At 41.2% G+C, this 12,702-nt stretch overlaps 1 protein-coding gene across 3 annotated transcripts in view; it reads left to right on the top strand.

The window, feature by feature from the left end:
* PPP2R2B (protein phosphatase 2 regulatory subunit Bbeta) overlaps nt 1-12,702 on the top strand; it is a 289,890-nt gene that overhangs the window by 258,681 nt on the left and 18,507 nt on the right. For all 3 annotated transcript variants that reach the window (XM_056858192.1, XM_056858199.1, XM_056858206.1), the window contains exon 6: nt 12,036-12,200. In XM_056858192.1, the coding sequence (XP_056714170.1) occupies nt 12,036-12,200 (165 nt within the window). The remainder of the gene's footprint in view (nt 1-12,035; nt 12,201-12,702) is intronic.

Raw genomic sequence — 12,702 nt, 5'->3', positions numbered from 1 at the left:
GGTCTCTATGTCAGACTGTAACCTTATTTGGTAGCATGTTCCCTAGAAATCAGTGGGACTTACTTCCAAGTAAACCCTGCATCATACTGTACTTGTAGTTGTAAAGCCTTGCCGATAACATTGAATAAACTAGAGGTGCCCCTATGTGGTTTCCATGGGCACCTTGCTGCCCACCAACACTTTCCTTGGCACATGCCAAGTGTTTTTAAGATAGTGGGCGGGGCCAGTAAGTCTTTTGCCCAGTAGGGGTTCTGATTAGTCATTGGAGATCCAATTCACTGTGCAGATTTTTTAACAGATCTCGGAAGCAAAGCAGGGTCAGCCCTGGTCAGTATTTGGATGGGAGACCACCAAGGAATATCAGGGTTGCTACACAGAGGCAGGCAATGGCAAACTACCTCTGAACGTCTCTTGCCTTGAAAACTCTACGGGGTCACCATAAGTCAGCTGTGACTTGACTACATAAATAAATAAACAAAATAAAATAAAATTAGAACTAAGAGCCAGCGTGGTGTAGTGGTTAAGAGCGGTGGTTTGGAGCTGTGATCTGGTGAACTGGGTTTGATTCCCCACTCCTCCACATGAGCGGCGCAGGCTAATCTGGTGAACTGGATTTGTTTCCCCACTCCTTCACACGAAGCCAGCTGGGTGACCTTGGGCAAGTCATTCTCTCTCAGCCTCACCTAACTCACAGGGTGTCTGTTGTGGGGAGGGGAAGGGAAGGTGATTGTAAGTTGGTTTGATTCTCCCTTAAGTGGCAGAGAAAGTCAGCATATAAAAACCAACTCTTCTTCTAATTGGACAGTGGTTGCTAAAGGCTTCTCCTTCCATGTTAATTTGTTTTTATTAAAGTTACCCTGCTTTTAAAAATGTGGCTAAATTTCTGTCATACGCACAGCCCTTTTACTGGTCATTGCAAAGCGTCCGCTTCGAACATCCTGAAGTCTAAATGCAGCTCAGCTGGTCAGTATTTAAAAAGTGTTGTTTTCCATCTTGTTTTGGTAAGTGGTTGGATTTTGCTTATAGGATAAGCATGTGGGGAAGCAGCTCCAAGGTGTAATTTAGAAGACATTTGCTGTCAGGGGAGCCTGTGGAGAAGAAATACTAATAGATGGTTTTCTTCGTGTTCTACAGATGTGTGACAGGCTGCCAGCAACAGACATCCAAATGCAACTGTTTCAGTTGCCTTTATAAAGCAGCAGCAGAAGTAATAATAGATGCATTGACATGATTCACTTATAACAAGTGGGCCCCAAACACCAAATGGAGACCGCATGCTGTTCTGAGGTAGTGTTGTTCTAGAAGAGTGGTTCCCAAACTTTTCGTGGTTCCACAAACTCAACCCCAGCACCCCCTACCCTAACCTATAAAAAGCATTATTCAAAATAGGGTTTTTTTATGACTCACTAAAGAAGATAATAACAATAAAATTTCAAAACAGTAACAATTAATTGGACATGTATTCAAAATCAAGTTAAAACCTTTTAGTTGAAAAACAAAACTGATGAACTTGATCCAGTGCTACCAGCTCTTCAAAGTCTGGAAAAAAATTCTGATAGTTTCCACCAAATTTGCCAGCATGGTGCCATAGCTTGATCTATTGTAAATTAGTGAACAACACAGTTGAAGGGGACCACCTCTAGCTCCCCCCTGCTACCCCTTGTCTCTTAGTGCCCCCCTAGGTAATCCCACTGCCCTCCAGGGGGTGGTAATGCCCACTTTGGGAACCACTGTTCTAGAACATAGGGATGAATCTGAAGAAGTGAGCTGTGACTCATGAAAGCTCATACCCTGCCAAAAATTTTGTTAGTCTTTAAAGTGCTACTGGACTCTTGCTCTTTTCTATTGCATAGGGATGAATGTAAGTTTCCTTGGTTGGCTACTTTAAAAAGCACTCAATACACATGAGAACTGGATGTGTTTGTAAGTGGTTTTTAGTCATGTTTACGAAGATTACCTTCTCAGCCATGCATTACTAGTTGGTATAATATGACCCCTCATCTTCTTGTTAGAAGATGGGGTATGACTTGGCTTGGACCACATGAAGTGGAAAAGACTGGACAGGGGGGAACGGCTGTTAGCAAGAAGGCCTGTCAAGTTAAAGTAGAAGATAAAGATCTAAAAGTGATCCAGTACAGAACATGTTTATAAGGTTCAATATATATGACCCTGAAAACATCATGAACTGCAGGTGGAAAAGGTGTTGTGCAGTGAAACAATTGTGTGATTTCTTCAGAACATATGAACATTTTTTCCTTGTGACCTCAGAGGTCAGAGGATTCAGTTCACTTTTGTTTGAAGTGGCCAGAGGAACAATGAGATATTAATGCAGTTAACCTGGTGACAATTCACTGCAGGTTTTCATTTCTTAGTACTGCACACATTCCCTTTTCTGGGCTGGATTCTGTTTCAAAAAGTGTATGGTGGAAACCATGCCATCTCTGGCTTCAATTAGAGACTTCGGACAAAAGAAAGAATGCCCATCAGCACTATATGCAGAAGATGGGACATCTTAAGGAAATAGCACTGGCCCCAAGGAACCAATAATGCCTAATGAGTTGTAATTGCAACGTCATTTATTGCTTGAGTTTGTATAGCAGCCTTCTACTTTGCAGTGGCTAATTTAACCTGGGAGGTTTGGGGTTTTGTTTCAGTCATCCTGCTTTAACTCCACTATGATCTGGGTAATTTAAGATCAGCTGAAGAAGGGTTGGTTTTTATATGCCAACTTTCTTTACCAGTTAAGGGAGACTCAACCCGCTTACAATCACCTTCCCTTCCCCTCCCCACAACAGACACCCTGTGAGGTAGGTGAGGCTGAGAGAGCTCTAACAGAGCTGTAACTTGCCCAAGGTGCCCCAGCTGGCTTGATGTGTAGGAGTGGGGACACAAATCCAGTTCACCAGATTAGCCTACGCCGCTCATGTGGAATCAAACCCGGTTCTCCAGATCAGAGTCCACCACTCCAAACTGCCACTCTTAACCACTACACCACGCTGGCTCTTGAAGACAACATATTTGGGTTAGCCCATTCACTTGTCAGGAGTCGTGTGTTTAAACAGTGCATATCTAAACTCATCTCCTTTTTTGAGAAAGTTATTACCTTGCTGGATCAGGGGAATCTGTAGACATAGTTTATCTAGATTTCAGTAAGGCTTTTGATAAGGTTCCACATAGTATTCTAGTTGACAAATTGGGAAAATGTGGGTTAGATCCTATTATTGTTAGATGGATCTGCAACTGATTGACACATCGTACCAAAGAGTGCTAGTTAATGGTTCCTCGTCCACTTGGAGAGAAGTGACTAGTGGAGTTCCTCAGGGATCTGTGCTGGGCCCTGTGTTGTTCAACATCTTTATAAATGATTTGGATGAAGGAATAGAGGGGATACTTATTAAACTTCCAGATGGTACTAAATTGGGAGGGGTAGCAAATACGGTAGAAGACAGAGCCAAGATGCAGGATGATCTTGACAGGCTGGAGAAATGGGCTAGAACTAATAAAATGCATTTCAACAAAGACAAATGTAAAGTTCTGCATTTAGGTAGGAAAAATCAAGTGCATAATTATAGGATGGGGGAGACTTGTTTGAGCAGTAGTGTGTGTGAAAAGGATCTTGGGGTCTTAGTAGACCAAACACTGAACATGAGTCAGCAGTGTGATGCTGTAATTAAAAAGGCAAACGCAGTCTTGGGCTGCATCAACAGAAGTATAGTGTCTAGATCACGTGAAGTGATGGTATCGTTTTACTCTGCTCTGGTTAGACCTCAACTAGAGTACTATGTTCAGTTTTGGGCACCACAATTTAAGAAAGATGTAGACAAGCTGGAACGTGTCCAGAGAAGGGCAACAAAGATGGTGAGGGGTCTGGAGACCAAGTCCTATGAGGAAAGGTTGAAGGAGCTGGGTATGTTTAGCCTGAAGAGGAGAAGACTGAGAGGGGATATGATAACCATGTTCAAGTACTTGAAGGGCTGTCATATAGAGGAGGGTGCCGAGTTGTTTTCTGTTGCTCAAGCAGAACCAACCGGTTGAAATTAAATCAAAAGAGTTTCAGTCTAGACGTTAGGAAGAATTTTCTAACAGTTAGAGCAGTTCCTCAGTGGAACAAGCTTCCTCGGGAGGTGGTAAGCTCTCCTTCCCTGGAGGTTTTTAAGAAGAGGTTAGATGGCCATCTGTCAGCAATGCTGATTCTGTGACCTTAGTCAGATGATGAGAGGGAGGGCATCTTGGCCATCTTCTGGTCACTAGGGGTGTGGAGGGGGGAGGTAGTTGTGGATTTCCTGCATTGTGCAGGGGGTTGGACTTGATGGCCCTGGTGGTCCCTTCCAATATGATTCTATGATTCTATATTTTAATGGGGGCAAACAAATCTTTGGAACTGAAATCCGGATCAGCTGAAACAAGGTTGCTGGATTTTAAAGAATACCTAAACATATCCTTCAGTATGTTTAGTACTATGATTTTTGTATGAATACACTTCCGTTCCACCGAGGGGAAAACAGTTCTTTAATAAATGGGATTTTGTGGTTAATGCTCTTCTTATTAGACAAGCTGCAGTGATGTGCATAACTTATACAGTCAGTTATTTATTACATATCTTTAGCACATAACTTTGACCTGGATAGTTATCCTGCCTTTTTGTCACAATTGATGTTCCCAGTCTGCAATGTCAGCCTTGGCCTGCTGTATCCATTCAGACAGGGCTTTGGGGTGGGGGGAAGGGGGAGTCTGATGATTCAACAAAGACTTGTTATAGCTTGGCATCATTTCATGCTTGCTGAGGATGGTAACAGCCCATCTTTTATCAACATGGCACATTCTAAATGAAGGGAGGCCTTCAGAGTCTATCAGTGTCAAAGATGGAACAGGGCAGCATGTGACAAATCCTATCCCATCCCTAAAGTAGAGTCCAGTTTGAGTGTATAGATGCCTAGCTGAATTCCAGAGACTGATGGGTCAGTGATCAATTGTAAGTTGCATTCGTTTTTCCCCCCTAGCTGAAAGAGAAGTCTGTAATGAATAGTGGGCGTAGTCCAGCCAAAACTAAGTACTAATAGTAATAAATTGTAATAAAAGAAACAGCACAAAGTGTGGAGTTTGGATCAAAGCTCGGTTGCTTTAAAATAAATAGACTGTGCATACTCCCAGGGGGTTCTTATTTATTAAGATTGTAGATCCTTGTGAGTAGGGAATACAGCTCTCTAAAACATTTGAGTTTAAAAATCCCTCTTAGCCAGATTTGATATCCTAGAAGTTAAATGGCATATTTCTATTAATAAGGTCAGAATATGGACCAGATGCTACTGTTTCATTCCCCCCCATAACCTGTAAAAGATGGTTATGATTGTTGACATGTGTGTTCTTTTGTACTTCTGGTATACTGTTCATACTGTACATGGCAGTTCAGTTGCCTGATTGTTCCACATACATTTTGAAGAGAAGGGCGTTCATCTCCAGCCATACAGTGGACATGAATCACAGGAGTGTCCTTGAATTTTTTCAGAGCGTGCATTTCTCCTTCATTATTGAGGTCAGGCCCACACAACCCCTGACTCTCTAAGCCAAGAACAAACTACCAACCATGCACTGTGCCCTCTCAGGTGCTTGGCAATCCCTTTGTTTTTGCAGACTCAGAATAGCAGCAAAAGCAGGAAGCTGGTGGCTTCATTTGACGGTGTGGATCATAAGCTGTGCAAGCCTACCTTGTGTTAACCACAGCAAAGTTACCACTTTGGCACAACCTGTTTTAAAGGCACCTTTCAGACGAGGTTTTTGTTGTTTGGTTTCAAACCAAGCTTTTTAAAATTATCCTGTTACAATCCATGATGACTTGGTGATCCTGCCCAAATCTCCAGTATGCCCATCAGTACATCAACTGAAAAAATATAAGTCAATGTCATGTGAAAATAAGCACATGAGAATTACTTCTCCTGAGTCACTGTAAGCATCCATCTCACCCAGCATTCTGTCTTCAGTAGAGACCTTTGGAAGTTCATGGGCAGGGCACGGCATAATAGCTATGCCCTGTCACTTGTTCCCATCAAGCAGCAAACCAGCATCCAGCAATCAGAGACAACCTGGGTCTAGTCATTGCATGGATCCTTAACTGTGTATTAAGCACCCAATCAAGACAACATAGGTACTTCACCCTCAGCTCTATGGTTTCCACAGAGTTTGGGGGAGAGTGATAGAGCCTCTCCCCTGTGCAATGCTGGCTCTTCCGCATAGTGCCTGAAGTGACGTCATCGCACAGGGACGCGGATTGTTCCCCCCCTTTTTTGCCGGCCTGCTTCCGCCCATCGACCAGCTGAGTGTCGTCAGGCAGCAGCAGAAATCGGCAGACGATTGCCTGCCATTAGTGGGCACCTGGGAACTCTAAGGATTATACAAACAACAAATAGATAATATAAGACATACACAGTGGCGTAGACTGGGTCCTGTTTTCTTTATAAAAACACCCTCAGGTAATTTTATGATAAAAGTAGGAGCACTTTTTAATCATTTTTTAAAAAGGCAAGTTGAGTAGATACTAATTGATTTATAAAGTAATAAATATAAGGTGTCTGACTGGGTAATAAGAAATATAAGGTATTATTATTAATAGTTAAGAAATATTGATGGATAGGTTTAGAATTAATAGCTAGAATTGAGTATTAATATATGAATGTGTAATTACAAGAAATAAGCTTAGTAATATACAGGCTGGATGAAGATTTTAGAATAAATGTTTAAATTAGTGACTAATCAAAGAAATATCCGTATACACAGAATTAAAGTGTACATCATATTAAGTGTATTATTTAGCTCCATTTATACCTGGTACCTGAGGGGGATCTTGTTCCAAGTAAGAAGTATTGTAAGAGGAGCGTAAGTTGTATGTGTGGTGTTCCTCTATTTGTGTTGTGTTTGTTTTAAAAAAATAATAAGAAAATATTTTTTTTTTAAAAAAAACGCCCTCCTGAACAATCCAATTTTACTTAGTTTTCTGAATGACAGAAGTGTGGAAGCCTTCCTCCTCTTCTCAGGCAGGTCATTCGACAAGATGGAGGCCACGATAGGGAATGCATATGTACAGGCAGCTATCGATCTTACACATTTGCAGAGTGGCACCTTCAGAAGGCTTTGCTTAAATGAGCAAAGTTGTCCTGGTGGAGCAGAGCAGGGGAGACAGTCCTGTAGGTATGAGGGTCCGTAATGGGTATGTGATATATATGTGCTAGCTAATGCCTTGACTGGAGCCCAGTAACTGATGGGCAGCCAATGGAGTGACTGCAGAATGGGTGTAATATGCATACACCTCCTAGCTCATGATAGTATCTAAGACTATCCAGTAAATTCATGGCTGAGATGTGGTTTGGATTGGACACTTCTTGGTTCATATCTCTTTCTCTGTACCATTGTGCTTCTTCAGGGCTCATATGGAATATAAAATGCTTATGGGTTCTATGAAAAGTTAAGATCAACTGGGTTAGATATTGGGCACAGTTCTTTTTGTACGGAGCCCAAGTGATATTATTTGGAACAAATATGCTTGTTTATTTCAGTAGATCCTTTGTAAGGAACATGCCTAGAGAATAGGACCCCTTATCTCCCACAAACAGAATATTCATTCATGGGAGCATGAGGAAGGAATCATACCTAACTATTAAACATCCCCCATTAAAATACTATGTTATGGAAAGCATTTTTCACCCAACCACGTTTTCTCAATAATCCATATAAGAGTGGGATATTCCCACCTCCCCTTCACTCCTCTTCACAGCAGGACCTTAATTTGTTTTCCTTACGGGGCAAAAAAAGCCTCAGTGCATTTCTTGTCTCCCTTCCTCCATCCTAAATCCTCACAAAGCCAGTAGAATTGCTCCATGCTGGGTTTTTTATAGTGTGAAATCTAAAACCGCTTGACACCAGTGGCCACTGCCTCAGAGGCGTGACTGAGGGAAGCAATCATCAAAAGATCATCTGCTGTAATAGGAGCTTTTGACCTGACTGATAAGGCCAGTAGAAAAGCACCAATAAACACACCCTGAATCTTAGAATGATTGCCACTTGTGATCCTTAAACCAAAATCTGAAAAGAAAGTCTTTCTTTCTGGTATGATTATTTGACTATTTATTTTAATTGTTTCATTTTGTCACATGGGGAAATAAAATCACAACCCTTCCACCCTGGACAAAAAGTGGACACTATTTAGTGTTGTAAGTGGTTGCCATCTGGAAGTAAGTAGATTACATTGGAAAATATGGGATTTCCTCTTAGTATGCTATTATTTGACAGTTGGGTTTCCATGTCTTAAAATCAATAAGCATAACCTGAAATTGAAGTAGTGTCGCTGTGAGACTTAAAAAAAAAAAATCCCAGCCCAATTTCTTGGTGTAAATATTTTCCTTCAAAATAATAGGATTCATAATAGAGACTCCCTTAAAGGGATACATTCCAGATTTTGGTTTTATATAGATTTTGGTGTTGTATATGTATTCAACAAATGCTCAGCAACAATCTCAATGTTGCCTCTTCAAGATAGTCTCTTTTCAAAAGATACGTGTCTCTCTGCAGATAGATTATTGATGAGGGCAGTTCTCATTGTCTCTCAGACTGCCCATCCTGCTTTTTATATATTTGTTGTACATATTCCTTTCAACATCCCAGGACTTTACATTCATTTTTTAAAATAACGTATGTCATGCTCAAAGGTTTCTTGTTTTGATGTGGCATGAAAAACCAGTGGAAGTATTGATGGGTGGGAACCTTGAGATGTCTCTGAGGAACTGTGAAGTTAGCAGGCTTGTACAGGTTCACAGAATATCCTTCTCCCCTACCAAACAAGGAAAAAATAACAAAAGAGATTATTGAAATCTCTATTCAAAATGGGTAGATGTGGACAGAAGACAAATGCTCAGATTATGGATGGTATGTCAGCTACCAGAGGAATGTAGAGGACATTGGTTGTCCAAACTAAGCAGGAACCATATTTGCCTGACTATTATCTATTCAGTGATGTTCTAGCATCCACAGAAAGAAACCTGGGCAGGTGATAAAGTGTGGAATTCTGATATTTCCAGATGCTAATTATATAACAGTTGACTGGTATGGTGTATAATTATTCAGTGTAAGAAATGGAATAGAGCAGATCCATGCAATCAAAGTCATTGTTGGCATATCTTCTTTCACATATGATTGACTTCCCTGCTTCAGTTTGTTCCTTTGTCTGTAGGACTCTCTGCACCTGCATTGGACACCATTCCTGGAAGCACATACAAATACGAATGCATATTTGTTGACTATTTGGCAAATCTAAAATATTCATCAGAGAGCTGATTTTTTAAAATGAGAAACTCCCCCATCCACTTCTGATAAGAATACATTTATGACTAAGGGAGCAATCCTAAGCAGGTCTGATCCAGCATGGCCTTTCTTATGTTCTTATGTATGAATGTCATCGTAAAACTTCAGACTGTGACCTCTCGGCATGTGTGTGTACATTTATGATGGAAGCAGCCTAAAGCCCACTTCCTTCCATCAAGAGCTGGATAAAATTACTCATAAGTATGTCCCATTTTATTTATTGGGCGGAGCTTACTTCCTGGAAAGTGTTCTTAGGATCGCAGCCTGTGAATCATAGACAGAGGTAGACTTCTCAGTGCTGAGTGATTATCACTACCTCTAATACCGTTGATATCAATTAAGTCTTATCATATAAGCACCAGTCTTGGAATGATATACTGAACAAAAAACCAGAGAGCAGCAAGTGATGTGCTATCTTTAGTCATACCACTCAGCCTTTGGTAATAAATAAATAAATAAATATCCTTATTCTGTGTGGCTAACACTTTGAGGAAAGTTAACATGTCAAATTAAGATATTTGATCAGAGAAAAAGACAAAGCCAACTTCTTAATGACAGATAGAAGAAAGCCTATTTCCATGTTGTTGAATGGTTAAATTCATGACAGAATGGGAAAGACCAAATGCCAGGAGATGCAGGGAGGCAGGTGAAGACAACTGCTGCATTTAGATGTCTCAGTAAGCTGCGATTAAGCTCGAATAGTGCATAAAAACAGCTTGTTGCTCTGCCCACACATGCACTTCCCTCCTCTCTGCCTGTACAGAACTTGATGCAAAATGGCTTCAAGCCTTTATCAGTACATTTTACCACGTGTATGGGGAGAATGTGCTACATGTGATCATCTCGATATGTACAATCATCATTTTGGATGAAAAAGGCAATATGCGTATTTTCAGCTTCGGTACCCATGAACCTGAACCGTTTCAGACGAAATGTCGATGTGTGGATTGGGAGGATCGTATGTAGTGCATCTTCCCATATACCCAGTAAAACATAAAGTGTGAAAAATGGCTTCATTGTCTGAATTTGGGGGCCTCAGTGAACTGGAGTTTTACTCCATGCAAACTGGGATCCCAAACCTCAGTATAATCCCGGTTGAATCACATGCCTCTTACCGAACCATCTTCTCCCTAGTCCTATGTTCAGAAGAACTCATAATTCTCTTTGTGAGGGAGGTGTTATTTGTTTGCTTAGCTATAGTTTCTCGTGTGTTACGTACTTTGAGCTCAGTGTTTTAAAATTGTTTTTCAATCTGTTCTGCTCTCTCCCCACCCACATCTCTTCTCACAGGTCTATTTATTTTACAGTTTTATTTTTTAATGGAAAGGTGTCTTAGTTTTTTTAGTGGAATCTGTAGCATTTTATAAAAGTTGTGAGCCACTTCGGGGTCTCTTGTTTTTTTAAAAAAATCAGAGTATATATGGAATAATATACACAGAAATAGGTTCATGTAGCTCTTGAGATTTTGTCGTGCTAAGCCAGTGATCCCAATGTGATTCCCAGGGACACCACAGTGCCCACCAATACGACGTATTCCTTGGCAGTCACTTGTTTCTTTCCCAAAACAAGCCAAATCCTGGCTTTTCCCCACCTCATGAGAGGAGGAGGAGCTGTGTCAGAAGACCCCAAGAGGAATAATGTTTGGGTCTGCAGGAAGCTGCTTCCATCAGAGGAGGATGCTTTGCTTGGAATTTTACATTTTCCCTCCCCAAGCCAAATTTTGTGATTGGTCCCGTCTCCCATAGTAGCCATTTGGTGGTGGAGGCCATTACCCTTTCTTAACATTCCAGTAGTATTCACAGACTACCATTTGTTGATTTTTTTTTTTTTGTATGTAACTTTATCCAGCTCTTGATGGAAGGAAGTGGACTTTAGGCTGCTCCCATCATAAGTGTACACACACATGCAGAGAGATCACAGTCTGAAGTTTTACGATGACATTCATACATAAGAACATAAGAAAGGCCATGCTGGATCAGACCAAGGCCCATCAAGGTTAGCAGTCTGTTCACATAGTGGCCCACCAGGTGCCTCTAGGAGCCCACAAACAAGACGACTGCAGCAGCATTATCCTGCCTATGTTCCAAAGCACCTAATATAATAGGCATGCTCATCTGATCCTGGAGAGAATAGGTATGCATCATGACTAGTATCCATTTTTACTAGTAGCCATGAATGCCCCTCTCCTCCATGAACATGTCCATTCCCCTCTTAAAGCCTTCCAAGTTGGCAGCCATCACCGCATCCTGGGGCAGGGAGTTCCACAATTTAACTATGTGTTGCATGAAGAAATACTTCCTTTTATCTGTTTTGAATCTGTCACCCTCCAGCTTCAGCAGATGACCCCGTGTTCTAGTATTATGGGAGAGGAAGAAAAATGTCTCCCTGTCTCCTCTCTCCAGACCTTTTTTCCTGTATACTAAATCTATGCTTGAATGACTCATGACTGAACTAGGACTCTTAAGATTTATTTCCATACATATCCAAAGAAGTGAGTGGTGACTCACCAAAGCTCGTATTGAAATATATGTTGTTAGCCTTTACGGTACCACTGGATGTCTGTTTTATTTTGGAGATTTCAACCCAGGTCTCTTTAGTCTGTGCCTGGCACTCCATCCCACACCGAATGTCAAGTGCTGAGAGCTCTAGACTGTGCTGTTTGTTTTGCCTTGATTCATTTGTGCCAGATATTGTAGATATAAAACCAGCAAACATGGAGGAGCTGACAGAAGTGATAACAGCTGCAGAGTTTCATCCGCACCACTGCAACACCTTTGTCTACAGCAGCAGCAAAGGGACAATAAGATTATGTGACATGCGAGCGTCTGCCCTGTGCGACAAGCACTCCAAATGTGAGTATCTCCTAATACTGCCATGTGTGGGTGTGTGGGTGTGTTGCATTATGGAATTTCTCCCAATGACAGGCCTATGTGGAAAAGTGAAAGACTTTAATGATCAGTCAAAAAGGTAAGATCCAGATACACATGCAGGATATTAACAAAGGATACTATGTTGCTATTTACACAGCCCAAATAATGCACTTTCAATCCACTTTCACTGCACCTTAACGATAATTTGCAAGTGGATTTTGCCAGTTCACACAGTAAAATCCACATTGAAAGTGGATTGAAAGTGCATTATTTGGGCTGTGTAAATAGCACTTATGTTTGCCAGGCTTAAGGTATATAACAACACTTTCCCCATTTCCTAACAAGCATGTGCAATAACTCAGCTTGGCCCAGTATTTCACTCTGCATATAGCCTCAGCGTTGTGCTACACTAAGTGACATCTGAGCCGCCTTTAGTTTCTAATTCAGTGGAATCTCAGTTGTCTCCAAGGAATTGTTTAATGTC

This window comes from Euleptes europaea, chromosome 1 (assembly GCF_029931775.1).
Source record: "Euleptes europaea isolate rEulEur1 chromosome 1, rEulEur1.hap1, whole genome shotgun sequence".
NCBI classification, from domain to species: Eukaryota; Metazoa; Chordata; class Lepidosauria; order Squamata; family Sphaerodactylidae; genus Euleptes; species Euleptes europaea.
The sequence above is the reverse complement of the archived record's forward strand: the minus strand, read 5'-3'. Positions and strand labels throughout refer to the sequence as shown.